Source organism: Anguilla anguilla, chromosome 1, assembly GCF_013347855.1.
Source record: "Anguilla anguilla isolate fAngAng1 chromosome 1, fAngAng1.pri, whole genome shotgun sequence".
Classification (NCBI taxonomy): Eukaryota; Metazoa; Chordata; class Actinopteri; order Anguilliformes; family Anguillidae; genus Anguilla; species Anguilla anguilla.
This window is the reverse complement of record NC_049201.1, coordinates 7,870,646-7,887,739: the sequence shown is the minus strand read 5'-3', so window position 1 is coordinate 7,887,739 and position 17,094 is coordinate 7,870,646. Positions and strand designations below refer to the sequence as shown.

At 50.8% G+C, this 17,094-nt stretch overlaps 1 protein-coding gene across 1 annotated transcript in view; it reads right to left on the bottom strand.

Moving 5' to 3' along the window:
* The window catches only part of galnt16 (UDP-N-acetyl-alpha-D-galactosamine:polypeptide N-acetylgalactosaminyltransferase 16), a 29,770-nt gene that overhangs the window by 4,792 nt on the left and 7,884 nt on the right, over positions 1-17,094 (bottom strand). The window contains exons 2-12 of the mRNA XM_035424894.1: positions 14,562-14,743; positions 11,872-11,970; positions 11,612-11,679; positions 8,683-8,748; positions 8,268-8,389; positions 5,066-5,153; positions 4,877-4,961; positions 4,317-4,420; positions 1,754-1,880; positions 1,357-1,449; positions 449-532 (exon numbers count right to left, since the gene is read on the bottom strand). Coding sequence (XP_035280785.1) covers positions 449-532; positions 1,357-1,449; positions 1,754-1,880; positions 4,317-4,420; positions 4,877-4,961; positions 5,066-5,153; positions 8,268-8,389; positions 8,683-8,748; positions 11,612-11,679; positions 11,872-11,970; positions 14,562-14,743 — 1,118 coding nt within the window. The remainder of the gene's footprint in view (positions 1-448; positions 533-1,356; positions 1,450-1,753; positions 1,881-4,316; positions 4,421-4,876; positions 4,962-5,065; positions 5,154-8,267; positions 8,390-8,682; positions 8,749-11,611; positions 11,680-11,871; positions 11,971-14,561; positions 14,744-17,094) is intronic.

The following is a 17,094-nucleotide window of genomic DNA, read 5'->3' as shown; positions in this document are numbered from 1 at the left end:
AAATGAAACAACACTGGCATGAAATTCCCCATTTTGAAATGCCCGTTCCAGTTCAGCAACAGCCTGTGGCAATCTGAGAGGACACAGATTAGCAGAGCCAAAGCCATCTTCCCACACTGCTGTCCAGCAGTTGAGCTGAGCAATCATTGTCCCGGAGGCCGGCTGCGGTCACGTGACTGACCAAAGGAGGCGCTGTTGCCCAATGAGACCAGAGATACCCTGCCAGCTGTCTCCATGGACACGGCTACGGCCAATCGCGCATCACCCTGCTGGTCGCCAGGCCGCAGCTGACACCGACACAGACAGAATTCAGCTGTGGACCCTGAGGAGCGTTACCGCCCGGAGAACCAGTAGTTCAGCTGCAGTATGCCACAAAGAGCCCGAGGAAGGCCTCATCTGAATAGCGCGCAGTTAAGCCCAATGACATGGGTGTCAGAAGAATGCTTACCTCAGCTCCGGGTAAACGTTCTCCAGATACCAGCGGAAGGAGTTGCAGTTGAGCTTGCGACGAAGAGCCAGGCGGTCTGAGATGCTATGTGTGGCCAGGGGGGGGGGGGGGGGGGGGGGGGGGGGGAGGGTGGGGGGGATTGGGAGAACAAAGTAAGTTTTGTCAAAACATGAAATATCTCCATTGATTAAACATGATATATTCACTAAGATGTATTGCCAGAATTCCAGAACGGCAGGAAGAAAGGGAGAGAGAAAGAAAAAGGGAGGGAGAGGGGGGGGATGGAGAGGGAGGGAGAGAAAGGGGAAGAGGGAGAGGGAAAGCGAGAGGGAGAGGGAGAGAGTGGGGAAGAGGGAGAGACAGAGGGAGGGAGAGGGAGGAAGAGATGGAGGGGGAGAGGGAGAGGAACAGGGAGAGGGAGAGGGAGATGGGGGGGAGAGGGAGAGGAACAGGGAGAGGGAGGGGGAGATGGGGGGGAGAGGGAGAGGAACAGGGAGAGGGAGAGGGAGATGGGAGGGGGGAGGGAGAGGAACAGGGAGAGGGAGAGGGAGATGGAGGGGGAGAGGGAGAAGAACAGGGAGAGGGAGATGGGGGGAGGAACAGGGAGAGGAAGGGGGAGATGGGGGGGAGAGGGAGAGGAACAGGGAGAGGGAGAGGGAGAGGGAGATGGGGGGAGAGGGAGAGGAACAGGGAGAGGGAGAGGGAGAGAGAGATGGGGGGGAGGGAGAGGAACAGGGAGAGGGAGAGGGAGATGGGAGGGGGGAGGGAGAGGAACAGGGAGAGGGAGATGGGGGGAGAGGGAGAGGGAGAGGGAGAGGGAGATGGGGGGGAGAGGAACAGGGAGAGGGAGAGGGAAAGGGAGAGGGAGATGGGGGGGGAGGGAGGGGGAGTGAAAGCTTGAGGCTGACCTGCCGAAGGACTTGCCCTGCGCTGAGGGACGGGCGAGGTAGTAGTACTGCTTATAGTCATCCATCCACACCTCCGCCGCTCTGCGTGTGTTCCTGTCAGACACACAGGGTCAGAGCGGGGTCACAGAGGCACAGGAAGCAGACAGCCCGCGGCAGCGGCCAATATACCACCCTCAGCACCAATGTGCCAATGTGCCACCCTCAGCGCCAATGTGCCACCCTCAGCGCCAATGTGCCACCCTCAGCGCCAATGTGCTACCCTCAGCGCCAATGCGCTACCCTCAGCGCCAATGTGCTACCCTCAGCGCCAATGCACCACCCTCAGCGCCAATGTGCCACCCCTCAGCGCCAATGTGCCATCCTCAGCGCCAATGCGCCACTGGCGCAGCCCACTCACTTGATGTAAGTCAGAGCGTTGCCTTCTGGGAATTCGTAGGGGTGGCGCTTCCTGAAGACGTGGCCCACGCGGCTGCAGGGCAGGATCTCCAGGCTGCCCCCGCACATCCACACCCTGAACGACAGCTCTGGAAGGAGGGAGGGAGAGAGAGGGAGAGCGGAAAAAAGGAGAGAGAGAGGGAGGGAGGGAGGGATAGAGAGAGAGACGGGGAGGGAGAGAGGGATAGAGAGAGAGAGACAGAGAGGCAGAGAGAGAGATGGGAGAGAGAGGGAGAGAAGGATATACGATTAGAGAGAGAGAAGGGGAGGAAGGAAGAGGGGGAGAGAGGGAGAAAGTGAGGGATAGAGGAAGAGAGAGAGAGTGAGAGAGAGGGAGGGAGATGGAAAGAGACAGAGCGAGAGAGAAGGGGGACGAATGGGAAGAGGCAGTCAAGAGACAAGGGAAGCAGAGGAGATAGAGAGAGTGCACAGAGAGAAATGAACGTGAATTAGCAAAAGGTCAAATGCACAGGCTTCTTTTCAAAAATGGATTCATGAATAAAACATTAAAGACACAAAGGACAATGCACCACACAACAAAACGCACTGTAACACTGAAGAAGTGCATTAGCGAAAAAAAAAAACACGCCGAGAAGCTCATTTGGTAAAATGTCTGATTGGATGCTCTACTGGGAGACGGTAGCCCTTTGAAGTAACACTGGGCTGAGTGCTCTATCAGAAGAACCAGGCTCCATGACAACCACGAGTTCCTGCCCAGGATCCCATCAACAGGAGACGGCTGCTCCACTTCAAACCTGCTCACTGCACCACCAGGCCTCTCGCTCATACAACCAAGGGTGGGACATTTTACAAGTTTCTCTAAACGATCGCACGCCGACCTTGTCCCGAGCATTTACTCAAGTACTCCTTATTTATTCATTCATTCGTTTATTTGTCCCAGAAGCCCGTTTCACAACAACGGCAGGGCCACTTAAAGGAACCGCAGGGCTAGCCTTCTCCTCGGCGTAGGCTAGCCCGGGCTAACAGCGCTCTCTGATAAGATAAAAGCTGGCTCTGAACGGTTACCAGACACGGCTCAAGCCTCTGTGTGACGCCCTAGGCGAGACTGTGGCCCGGGGACTTTGGGGGGGGGGGGGGGGCAAGGGGGGGGGAGGATGTGGTAGGAGCGATTGCTAAGGGGGGGGGGGGGTCTCGCAACACGTAGGCGATACATGCCTTGACTGGTGACTATGGCAATTATTTTTGAAAGTTTCAAAAAAATACATTTCTGATTATCCAATTACACTTCTTTCAAAACATTTACAAATCTGCTGGAAAGTGCTCCTTTACTTGAGTAAACAAGCCCCAGGCCTCCTTACAACTCCTTAATCTGCAGTTCTAAACAAATTAGCAATATATTTCCCCACTATTCGGGGACAGATAAAACTGGCTTCATTCCCTATTTATGATAATTAAAGCATGGAATCCAGTCTTGTGTTAGTACACAATGACCAGCCTTAGGCTGTGGGAGAGCTTTACTAGAGTTAAGCAGGGGCGTTTTTTTTTCCAACAGATTTGATTTAAGTGTTTGCTGCACAACTCCAGATATGAGTGCAGATGGTCCACTCTGTGTCTGTGTTTTGTTTTTCAAAGTTTTCCCCCAGCTGGACAGAAAGGGCTTTTTCCATATATCATCGATGTCTAATTCACCTTTGAAAATAAGCAAAAGCTTAACATCCTTAGCTCTGCACCAGATCTGAACGCCATTAACACTGTGACAATCTATCAGGATTTCTTCTCCATCTGGCCAGCAGCCTCCTGCCCATGTGTGTACAAACACAGCATAGGTGGGCGTACTGCGGTGGGCTGCAGGAAAGGTAAACGTTAGAGATGTTCTGGGCTCAGCAGTGTTTGAATAGTCAGTGATGCTTCGGCAGCTTACACGGTTTGCATTGGAAGGACACTCAGCACTACAAGCTGGTATGCACCTCATAAACAGGACACGGGGGAAACTACATTTCCCACAATCCTGCTGCAAAAGAGTTCAAAATCTGCGCTGAACAGGTTGAGAACAGGTTTGTTTAGTTTGTTTAGTTTAGTTTATCACGGTCTTGATGTGGGGTTTTATTATTTATTTATTCAGTTTCTTTTTCGATTCATAACTGAGACTGTCTTACATGACGATGTTCTCTGTATACAGTTGATTTACAGACTGCATTTTAAGTAACTTCTAGAGCAGACAAAGACAACGTAATGGGAAAATTCAGAAGCGTGTGGTCTGCAAATATTCCAGAATTGCAGTCTTGTCCAAAGTGGGCTTGTTCACTGGTGCAATTTCACTCGTCGACTTTGTAGAGAGGTACAGGATGTCACATCTTTGGCAGAACTCCATGTATGCGGTTGCCTTTTCTTTCTTTTTTTTTTTTGTAGAGTTCTGCATCTAGCGTGTGCAGGCAGCACCGTATTGAATTTCTAAAGGCTCATTGGCAATTTAATCAGTAACTTAACCTGGCAACCTGGGGCAAGGACCAGGAGGACAGAAATGAACAAGGCGGAACACGTCTCTCTCTCTCTCCTGGGCTCACCGAAGTTCTCCCCGCCCCAGATGTCCATGTGACTGTCGTACTGCCCCAGGTGGTTGAACCAGCTCTTGTCCATCACAAAGATGCCCCCCGCGATGACCGGCGTCCTGCGGGCCAGAACCACAGCAGACAAACACAGCTGGGACGAGGAGGAGGAGGAGGAGAAGGAAGAGGAGGAAGATGATGAGAAGGAGGAGGAGGAGGAGGAGGAGAAGGAAGAGGAGCAGGATGAGGAGCAGGAGGAGCAGGAAGAGCAAGATGAAGAGGAAGATGATGAGGAAGAGGAGGAGGAGGAGCAGCAAAAGTAGGAAGACGAGGAGAAGGAGGAGGAGGAGGAGAAGGAAGAGAAGGATGATGAGGAGGAGGAGGAAGAGGAGGAGGACAAGGGGGAGGAAGAGGATCAGGAAGAGGAGCAGGAAGAAGAAGAGAAGAAGGAGGAGGAGGGTGAGGAGCAGGGAGAGGAAAAGGAAGAGGATGAGGAAGATGATGAGGAGGAGGAAGAGGAGGAGGAAGAGTGATGTTGGCTGACAGAAAGGAGCAGCACCGACGCCACACAAACTCACCTGATGGGCTGAGTGGGGTCTGTCCGGGCCATCTTCTGCTCGATGGGAATCTGCTCCCACTTGAAATGCAGATTCCAGTCGAACCCTGGGAGACACGGGGAAAGAGAGGAACAGACCCGCTGTAGCATTCCGGCAGGTTCCCGCACGGGAGCCCCCGTCCCGTCGCGGCGGCGCGCAGCGCGCACTCACCCCCCCTCAGGTCGGCGGAGGCCGCCAGGTAGGCGAAGTTGTCCAGGCTGATCACGTCGATGATGGGGCTGACGACCCGGGTGTGGTCCTGGGGAGAAGAGCAGGACACCGCCGCCGTGTTAAGCCTCTAATGCTAAAGGTAGCTAACGGCTAACTAAAATAAATAAAGGTTAGTAAACGAACACTGTAACACTCCCCCTGGGCTTTATTCAGCAGGTTAGGCAGTGTAACGCAGACCTCTCATACATTCTCTCCCGTATATGGAGGGGATCTGAGAGTAATGCCGTACCTTTCCCTTCATTTCTCTTATTCATAAAGGATGAAGAAAGACGTACGCACGCGTGAACGCAGCAGGGTTTGTTAACGGCAGGCTCGTCGCGGTCTTCGGTTTAACCGGTGGCATACGGTGCGCGAACCTGACACTAGTGCGACGCCAGTAATACCGCTATCAGCTGTGATTTAGCGGGAAGTGACGCCGGTGTCAAAACGGAACCGCAGTGACACGCCAAGTTAGAACCACCGTGACAAGCCAAAATAGTACCACCGTGACACGCCAAGCTAGAACCACCGTGACAAGCCAAAATAGTACCACCATGACACGCCAAGCTAGAACCACCGTGACAAGCCAAAATAGTACCATCGTTACACGCCAAGTTCATGGAGCCCCAGTATTAAGGTTCCCAGCAGGTTTGCACGGAACTAGTGACAATGAAATGCGCCAAAAACAGGTAAAAAAAAAAAAAAAAAAACCACATACACAATCTCCCAGATGAGTTTTAATACACGGATCAGGGTGCTTCAGCTCTCCCAGGTGTGAAGAAGGACTGAAACTGCAAACACGCGTTTCCTCTACCGTGCAAACTGCGTCATGTTCAATGATCATCACCATCTGTGTTCCGCATCATTTCCAAAAGACGATGCAGGCTCATCTGATGACCCAGATACATCCCAGAATATTCCCTAATAAATCTCACTGACAAGTCGAGGGTTAACCGTGGTGACCATGGCGACCCCTGTAGCGAGGAACGCGAAACCCAGGGTAAACAGACCTGGGGGTCTGGTTACAACGGGACAATTAACGCGAACCCTCTTCCAATTAACGATGAAGTGTGTCTGAAGAGGCTGAACTCGCCGCGAACTCTCTCTCTCCCTCTCTTTCTCGCTCTCTTGTACGAGAGAGGGAGAGAAAATAATCTCCCCGCCAGACTTTAAGCAGGCACTTTCAATAATATTTTTTTTCCCAAAAAAATATTTTTTTTCCCCAGCTTCGATCATTAGTGAAGGAATTTTAACTGCAATTTCGCAACTGTTTGTTTCTACCATTCTCTGCCCCCCTCTCCCTCCCTCCCTCCCTCCTTCCCTCTCTCCTTCCCTCCTTCGCTCCCTCTCCACAGGCCAAGTTAACAAACAAACCCCAGTCCTGCACTCAGAAGATGAAAGGGAGGAGTGTTTGTCTGAGGCAGGCCAGTTAGCTCACCGAGTGTCTAATTGTTTTCATACTCACCGCGGTCCTGTCAGAAACCGGCTCACCAGACCCGGTATAGATGCAAACTGACAGTGTCTGTTTCATATCCTAACATATAATCTACATAATCTATTACAGGATATTATCCTGTGGGCCACACACAGTCTGAACAGTAAGGAGGGGGGCGATGGGACAGGGATTCCACAAAAACCAAAAAGTCAATCGTAACAAGTACTCTAGTCTCATATTCATAATTAAAATAGTTTTTTTATTGTTTTTTTTTGCCAAATAAGACAAAAATATTGCCAGTGAGGTGAGACTGTTTGACTCATTTCGAGACTTTCAAAAGGGATAATACAATTTCTCTTAACAAGCAAAAAACAACTTAAAACAAGCTCATATTTTCTACTTGAGAGGAATAAAAAACAAAAACGATTTTAAGCCTCATTACAAGACGAAATCACTAGTTATGACAGTCAACAGAGTTAGGTAAACTGAAAGGAGGACAGGTAATTGGGTACACTGGAAAATAGAGATTACAGAGTAGGGCGCACAGCAGGGGAGAGAGGGAATGGGGTAGGGCAGGTTGGAAGGAGGAGAAGCAACGTGGTTGAGTCTGCATGTCAGCTAGGGAGAGAACGGGAGTGGTAGAGAGAGGAGAATATGTTCAGCACAGCTCAGCTGTGTGTTTACAAGCTCTTGCTGAGCCTGTGTGAGAACAAAGTGACCTCGGGAACGAGAAGATTGATTTTTTTCGAACGATATCAAGGTTAACATTACATTTTTCAAGACTGCACAAACAAAGACTTAAGCACTGTTTTACCATCTCTAGTCAGAGCAATGTACTTAAGGATTCTAATTAACTTTCATTTGGTGTTACAGTGTGTTGTTAAACAAAGGCCCCTCTTTCTCTCAACTTCCGTATCCTTCATCCAGTTGTTTATTTCACAAAAAAAGAAAATGTACACCAAAACCGGATGACTCAAATTCAAAAGCAAATACGTAACTGCAGCACTGTGTTGGTCCACCTCTATATATACTCATTTCCCAGAACTGAATTTGCAAATGTACCACACATCCCTAAAATACATATCATCAGGCCCACACATGTACTTCACATCTCTGAACGGCCCGGAGACCCTTCCGGATTCTACATGCTTAATCTTGCCAGACAGGTCCTCTAATCACCCATTCACTCCCAATTACTGCGACTACACGGGCAGCATACACACCAGGCCCCGAACAACACATCGGAGGGACTGAGAGTCAGCAAGCATCTGTAGCTCTTGCTCTCTGAACAAGAGGCTTTTTTTTTTTTTAATCTTTGAATAAGCGTTAGCAGGCATGTGTAGCTTCAGCTCTCTATAAATGAGAGAGCCTTTAAGCAGCAGCAGCTGGTCGGAGGAGACAAGGGAGGCAGCGCTTGCCCAAAGATTGAGAGAGCGAGAGCGAGAGAAAGAGAGAGAGAGAGAGGGGGGGGGCGAGAGAAAGAGAGAGAGAGAGAGAGAGAGAGGGAGAGAGAGAGGGGGGAGAGAGAGAGAGAGAGAGAGAGAGAGAGAGAGAGAGAGAGAGAGAGAGAGAGAGAGAGAGAAATAACCCAGTTAATTAATTTGTGTACCCATTCATGTTCCCTCTGGTTTCTGCTCAGTTTCAACCGTTTAACTTGGCTTCTCAATGGCAGTTGCCTCCCTTGTGACCCAAGACCGTTGAGCCACTACTGTCTGTAGGAGCCCGTACCTCTTTGACTCTCTGAAGCATCGGCTGCAGCCAATCCGTGTTGACCTCACAGTGGCTGTCCAGGAAGGTGAGGATGGAGGCAGTGGCAACACCGGCCCCTCGAACCCGGGATCGGATGAGACCTGAGAGGGGGAGAGGAACAAAGGGAGGGGGGGAGACGGGGCTGGTCAGGAAAAACAGAGGAAGCGTGTGTCTCTTTCCTCACTGCCCTAGAGAGAGCTGGTCCCAGTTTTTTTTAAAGTGCAGCTGTATTCCAAAAGCATGTGTGTATGGGAATTTTCCTTATCCAACACTTTCTAATGATGCATTCCCTCCCTCCTGTCCTGACCCCCCCCCCCCCCCACCCCCCCCCCCGCCCTGCTCCCCGCCCCCCTCCCTCCCCGGGACGGCCCCTGCAGATGGTCGCCATGCTCACCCTCCCTGCGTTCGTTCCTCAGACAGATCACCTTGGGGATCTGGGCGAGCAGCTGGCAGTCTTCAGCTGGGAGGGGTGGGGAAGAGCACATTACAGAGAGCACATTACAGAGAGCACATTACAGAGAGCACATTACAGAGAGCACATTACAGAGAGCACATTACAGAGAGCACATTACAGCCACTGCTAATGCAGAGGAGTCATCTGGTACACACACACACACACACCTACACAGGCACACTCTCATACACACACACACACACACTCAAACACACACAAACATGCAGACACACACACACACACACACACAAGCACACACACACAGACACACATACACAGGCACACTCTCATACACACACACACACACTCAAACATACACAAACATGCAGACACACACTCAAGCACACACACACACACACACACACAGACACAGACGTGCAGTGCACACACACACCACTGTAGGGATTGTATCAGAGAGGTGACTCTTGACTGGAGGATTAACAGCGATCTGATCTTCAGCCTGCCTCCTGGTTTAAATCAAGCACCACTGGTGGCCAGTGGAGAGGGAAAGGCATTAGCACGGGCAAGCCTGCTAATCCACAGAAATGGTGTGTGTGCCTGTGTGTGTGTGCCTGTGTGTGTGTGTGTGCCTGTGTGTGTGTGCGTGTGTGTATGTGTGCGTGTGTGTGTATGTGTCTATGAGAGTGTGCCTGTGCGTGAGTGTCTGCGTGTGGATGAGGGTGTGTGTGTGTGTGTGTATGAGAGGGTGAGTGTGTGTGCATGTGTGTACATATGCGTGTGTGTGTATCCTGGCACATTTCTGTGGCTAAGAAGGACAGATGGTGGGAGGGAACTGCAGGGAGGTGATCTGACTGGATTACTCTTGTGGCAGCAGGATTCTGCTTCCTGACAGCTTCTGCAGGATTCAGACTTCCCTGGCGTCATGACAACCAGGCCTTGAATGTTTGTGTAGGTGTGTATGCGCGCATGCATGTGTGTGTGCGTGTTTTTGTTTATGCATGTGTGTGTGTGTGTGTGTACGCATGTGTGTATGTGTATGTATAGGTGCGTGTGTGTATGTATGCATGGCTGTGTGTGCGTGTGTATGCATGCGTGTGCGTATATGCATGTGTGTGAGTGAATATATGCATGTGTGTGTGTGCGCGTATATGCATGTGTGTATGCATGCATGCGTGCAAGTGTGTACATGCAAATTTGTGTGTGTGTGTGTATGTGTGTGTGCGTGTGCATTGGCAGGATGTAGCAGGTTAATTAAACAATGTGATGCGTCAAGACTGTGCGTGATTAGCAACAAAATAAATGCTTGACTTCATCGAGTCAGGACCGAGCTAACAGGATCTGAAAAGGTAAAAACTCCTGCATTACTGATCCACTGAAGCGCCATGAGCCACACTGTGCCCATTAGCCCCTATTGCACCCCGTCCTCCCTGTACAATAATGGACTCTTATGAACCGAATGCGCATTCACACCATGAGCCATCATCAACCGCAATGCATACGAGCCCTGCTGCCATCAGCCGCTCTCAAACTAACGCCGCCAGCCGCTATGGGAATTACCGCTACCCGCACCAGGCCAGATATGACACCTTCACAATGCTGGTGCGGGCCCTGACGCTGGTCTGTGCACGGGACTCATATGGCGTTAATCTGGGGGAGCGATGTGGACAAAACGCCGTCAGAAATTTGGCTGAGGTGAAGAGAAGAAAGCTGACCGCAAAAAAGAAAATGGCCGCCAATTAACTGCTCTTGTAGTTAAAACAGCATCTTGTAACAATCGTGTCTTTATGGTCTCCGTCTGCGTCCAGCGGAAAACACGCACGGTTTCTTTTTTTTGTGTTCTCGTGCCTTCCTGCGTTTCGAAAGGAAATAAAATGAGTTAAAAGGGTCCTCCCTGCTCTGACTGCAGGAGAAGTGTACTTTTCCGGAGAGAGTTCTTCTGTAAAGAGGGTTATGCAGGAGGCTTTCATCTCTCAGGACTCAGGGTGTGTGAGCGCTGCATGGTCATCCATTTCCCATTAGTTTGCTGCGAGCCACAGACATCAGCTTCTCTTTCTCTCTCAATCTCTCTCTCTCTCTCTCTCTCTCTCCCTCCATCTCTCTCCCTCTCTCTCCCTCCTTCCCTCCCTCCATCTCTCTCACTCTCCCTCTCCCTCTCTGTCTGTCTCTTTCTCTGTCTCCCTTTCCAACAAAGTTCCGAGTCCTTTGTGTGCGTCTCCATACACATGTAAGAAGCCGCTAACAGATTTCAGACAGGTGAAGCCCGGTCCAGCAGCGAAATCAATAACAGAGACGGAGTAGATAAATCCAGCGCTGTAACGCTGCCAAGTCCCGTTAAAGAAACAGTGCTGCAGCTTCTCCCTCAGTCACATGATCTCTGATGGACGGAGGGTGTTCTCACATGAGTCATGTAGTAGTACAGGCTAGGACACAGACAAACAGCAACTTTTATCCTCAAACTTTTTACTTTTCTGTTTAAACAGGGCAGCACCAGTGGCCAGTAGTGATGGCAATCCTGCTAATCCACAGTTTAGTGTGTGTGTGTGTGTGTGCAGGTGAGTGTGTGTGCGTGCATGCGTGTGTGTGTCTGTGTGTATGCATGTGTGTGTAGAGCGCGTGTTTGTGCGTGTGTGTGTGTGCGCGTACGTGTGCGTAGCTGTGTGTGCGGGTGTGCATGTGTGTGTGTGTGTGTGTGTGCACATACATGTGCATAGCTGTGTGTGCGGGTGCGTGTGCGCGTGTGTGTGGGTGCTTTTGCGTGTGTGTGTGCGGGTGCGTGTGCGCGTGTGTGTGCGGGTGCATGTGCGTGTGTGTGTACGTGTGGGTGCATGCGTGTGCGCGTGTGTGTGCGGGTGCATGTGCGTGTGCGTGTGTGTGCGTGCCTGCACCCATTCAGAGGGGAGATACCTACGGTCGGTGCTGAAGTCATCGACGAGGATTATCTCCTGGATCAGGGCGGCGGGACTGCGCAGGAGGACGCTAAGAGAGGGGCAGAGAGAGCAGGCCTACTGAACCACCTGCTTTCTGCCCACCCAGGAGACCAATCCGGGGTCAGAAGGAACTTTCTACCCACCCAGGAGACCAATCCGGGGTCAAGAGGAACACGCATCACACTAGCAGGTGGCAAACCCATCCCCAATGTCCCCCACTGCTCCGCTGGCAGACACTTACCTTTTTATGGTGCGCAGAAGCGTGGACCGAGCCTCATTGTGGAATGTAATGATGACACTCGTGGGCGGCAGGTCAGGGTCAAAGTTCACCGATGCGCACCTAGAGGTCAAAGACGAGACGTTTTCAAAAGGAGGCCGCCACACACCAACAACGGCCCAGGGAGAATTATTGGATAATGAATGAACAGATGAGAAATGTTCAGATAGCATACACATGTCTTTCATAAACTTTTTTTTTTTTTTTTTTAAAGATTTGATGCTTCAAGGATATGTCAGGAATGGGTTTGACTAGAAATCTGAGAATGCATCAGTGTTTTTAGAAGATTCTCTCGGGGCATGCAGGGAGAAAGCGTAATCCCTGCTTTGTTTAAAGTATTTAAAGACAAAACAGGAAAAAAAACAACCAGCAGTCAGCAAATTCGGGAAAAAAACTCTTCAACAGTTACACTTTGATATTCGAGAAAGTGCCGGAGAACAGGGCTGTAAAAACTGGTCACATGACGAGGTGATGTATGAACAGGAAGACAGACGATCCGTCTTTAGAGCAGCTATGCAGGCTCGGGTTCGGCCTCCATCAGCTCTCGCTGTCAGGAGGAAGTTGGAGAGAGAGGGACAGAGAGAGAGAGAGAAAGAGAGAAAGAGAGAGAAAGAGAGAGAGAGGGAGAGAGAGCGAAGGGGAAGGGGAACAGTCCGGTGCCACACTAATGAGAAACAGAGGATTTCTCCTTCACATGTGAAAATCTCTCCACGCTCCCGCCATTGTGTTACTGCTGGGGTGGAGGAGGGTAAGGGACTAAAGGAACAGGGAAGGGGGGGGGGGGGGTTTCAGACATAGCCAATTCCCTGATTTGACAATGCTAATGATAATTAGGGACTTTTCCACTCTGATTTCCACCATGTGGAATCCTGAAGCTCTGGATCCAGGTTTCCACTGTCAGCGCCAGCAAAGGCGACTTAAGAACCGCAGGATCACGTAAACGTGCCGCTTCACCCCAGCCAATCAGGAGAGAGGGTTAACCTATTAAAACTGAATTACCCCACAGCAAAGCTGCCATCGGCGAACCAGAGCCAGGGCCATGAGCGGAACTGCCACGCCCACTACGAGGCCCAGCCAATCAGGAGAGAGGGTTAACCTATTAAAACTGAATTACCCCGCAGCAAAGCTGCCATCGGCGAACTGGAGCCAGGGCCATGAGCGGAACTGCCACACCCACTACGAGGCCCAGCCAATCAGGAGAGAGGGTTAACCTATTAAAACTGAATTACCCCACAGCAAAGCTGGCATCGGCGACCGGAGCCAGGGCCATGAGCGGAACTGCCACGTCCACTACGAGGCCTAGCCAATCAGGAGAGAGGGTTAACCTATTAAAACTGAATTAATGACAGACAGACAGCCAACCCGGGAAAACATCAGTGCAGCAAATATCAATTTTGAGACATATCCGCTGTTCGGTTCTTACGGAACTATAAAGTATTCCATCTTTAATTCATTTAGTCTGGTTAGCCAGCTCAAATACACAACCACACCTTCCCAGGAAAAATAAAATAATTATTCATATGACAGCTTCAGCGCCTTGTAATAAATACCAACACTACAGTCTACAGTCCCCCCCCCCCCTCCAATACAAGTGTTTGACCTGCTTTCACCCTAGCTCTATAGATGAATAACGACTTTTGGCATTCATAAAGCCACTTGGTCGTCGTTCAGTTCATCTGGAACGGCAGAGACACTCACATCATCGCAGGCGCTGCGCAGAGGGCGGTTTGTGTAGTTAGCGCCGCCCGAAACAGCGCTATCAGGCTAACGCCTAATTCCAGCGAGCCGAGTCATTTTCAGGGCAGATAAAAGAGACGCTGCCCCGTGAGAAATGCCCTCTCCTGCTTTCATGCCTCTTAACCCCATTTTCACGCCTCTTAGCTATGACCTCCCCTGATTGGCCGAGGCTCGGCGGACGGGCAGAGGTGACCGGGTTCAGCCGCGGAACGGAATGCGAGCGGAGACCGGAATTGGAACGTCGCCCGATCTGTGACCCACAGTCTGACGTTCCAAATCTACAGGGGGGGAGGGGGGGGGGGGTTGGGGGGGGGGGGTGGCTGTGGCTGGCTCGGGGTTCCGAATTCCGGAAGGCGGGTAATGGCATCAGAGAGAGAGAGAGAGAGAGAGAGAGACTGCCAACTTCCTACGGCATCGCTGTCTCCGCAGACTGCGGCGACGCTTGGGCGTCGGGCGTTGTGCGTCACGCCGCGTGTGGATTACGTTCGCCAAGCACAAAAAAGACCGTCGGGGTGCGGCACACACACACAGAGCATCGCACTCGTGGACTCCAGTGCAGGGCTAATTTTGTCGTTTTGAGCAGCGCTGCAGATATCTAGGCACAATAAGGTGCATTGCGCAGATAATCTCAAAAGTAAAACAAAACTCGCAAGAACGCCAAAATTAAGAGATTTAACAAATGGGGTCTGCAGCGTGTTCATGAACTATCTGAAGCTGCGTTTAAATTTTTCAGTGTGAGCTTGGACTGTATGTAAGAGCACGCTGTATGTAAATGAAGGGGGAATGCACATTTAATCTGTGTTCGCCTGTGTGTTGGTCTGCTTGTGTGTGCGTGTTTATACGTATGTGCATTTCTGCGTGTTTATTCATTTGTGTGGGCTGTGTATATGTGAGTCTACACGCGTGTGCTCACTCACCGGTAGTGCCGTGTGTCCCGGATGGCCCGCTCGCTCCCCAGCCGATCGCTCTCCTGCAGGTTGAAGGCGTGCTCTCTGTACGGGTCGTCCCCGGCCTTCAGCTGCTTCCCGGACAGGTACGCCTTCTCATCGAAGCGCCCCATCTGCACCCCCCCGTGCTCTGCCCGAGGGGGCCGCGTCACCTGGAGGGGGGGCGGCGGCAGCACACACAGCACAGTCAGAGGTCTGGGGTCACAGGTCACAGGTCAGAGGGCCCTGCAGCCAGGCAGGAAGTGACTAACCCTGGGTCCAGGGGGTGAACTGACATTCCTCAAACCCGCAGTGGAGAAAGTGTGTTAAGCCATCAGCAGTAAGGGTCGTCAGGCTCGGGTCTTTCCTTTTGCAAGGACTGTTCACACATAAATGGCTTTAGTGCTTCAGCTGACTCATAGGGAAAAATGAACCAGTCTAACCCTAAGGCCTAACCCAACGGCCAGACAGACCTCATCATCTATCCTGTTGCCATAAATAATGCCATAAAAAGATATTTTAGAGAAATTAAATTTTCCTTTAGATGACTCCCTCGCAATGTTTGTGCTGGCAGCTCTGCCAGCAAACTGGCACTGCCAACCAGCAGGAGCTGAGACCGGGGGAGGCTGTGGCACAGCATTAGACCCAAAGACCCGTGAAGCCCTGGAGGGAAGGAGTGGATAAATTAGGGGAAAAAATGAGGAGGGGGGGCAAAGGTTAAGAAAGGGGAGGGGGGAAAATCCATATCTTCAATTTTGGAGGGAAAATGAGAGGACTGATGTGGGAAAAGTGGGGGAGCTGCATTCCTCAGCTGGCTGTTGTCCGTTGAGGAAAGGCTTTCGCTCACGACTAGGATCTGGGTAGATCGTATCACCTTAGTTTTCATAGTAAAATAAAGAAAACACTCGCTTGAGGAGAAAAAAGTTAGTTCACTTCCCAGCGTGTAAGATGAGCAGCGCTTTTAGGGCTGCAGCCTTCAAAAGCCCAGACAACAGTGAAGGGAAAGCGGCAGAGACCCGATCAATCACAACGCCCCCACAGCCACAGCCCAGCCAATCAGTGTGCGGGGGACTACTGCAATTCCAAACCAATCACAGTGAGAGGAATGCTGTACAGTCAGTCCAATCACAGCCAGGGAGATGCTTCAAAGTTTCATGAATTAAGGGTGTACGGACTGATCGGTGGCCTTGTCGAGTGAGTCACCACCAGCTAACGAGCCGGAAATCCATCTCTCACCAGCACGGCAAGCTCGGATGGCGATGACTTCCTTTTCACATTTCCGCTGGTTTCAAGCCTCTGAATAGCACCAAGCGACTTCTTAAGGGCACACTGTGGTGTTTACGACCCATTACGGAGTTGGAATCGCACAGTAAATATGTTGCAATTACTTGTTGCTTATTCTCACTTCATCAAACGCCTTCAGTCTGTTTCGCTTGCTGGCCATTGACCACAATGTCTACAAAAGAAAGCGTGTCATCCAGGAAATGTTTGCGCTGTAGAAGAACCATCAGTCAAGGGCATGAGCAATGACAGGTGAACTGTGGTGGAACTGTGGACGTGCAGAAGAGGACTTTAAGTACATTATTCAATTGCCAAGAAGCCACTGCCAATTAAATTATGCACTTAAATGAAAATAAGATTATGAGATTTGATAGGATTGAGGGCTTGGAGGGCTTTTTCCCCTGACCATGAACTTCGAGCAAGAAACTGTAAGCGTGATTTTGCTCGTGCGTGTAAAATGATGTGGGCGAGAACAAACAGGACGGACCTCCTCACAGATTTATTTATTTTTTTAAATCACACTGCACTACACTGCCATGTGCTAAATGAGCAGTGAGGCTTGATATGCCAGGGAACACACACAAACTGCAATCTACCACACACATCACAACGCATAATTTACAAGAGCAACTTAACCACCATGTCATTAAGCCAAATATTCACTCCAGCAACTGTGTACCTCTCATTGCTAATGAGGCAGACATGAGTAATCAAGCGAAATTACTGGTTTCTCCTAATGCGGCACTTCCAAGCTCTCTGCGTAGATCAAACACAGAGAGCCACCTTCCCTGAAACAGCTGCAACAGGCTCCCTCCCCCTCTTTACTTCCCTCTCTCACACACACTACCGCACACATGTACACACACACACCACTACCGCACACATGTACACACACACACCACTACCGCACACATGTACACACACACACCACTACCGCACACATGTACACACACACACCACTACCGCACACATGTACACACACACACACCACTACCGCACACATGTACACATACACACACCACTACCGCACACATGTACACATACACACACCACTACCGCACACATGTACACACACACACCACTACCGCACACATGTACACACACACACACACCACTACCGCACACATGTACACACACACACACCACTATCGCACGCACATGCACACACACACACACACAGCCACAGACACGCACATCCAGACACACATGCATGCATACAAACAAACACTCACACACACACACA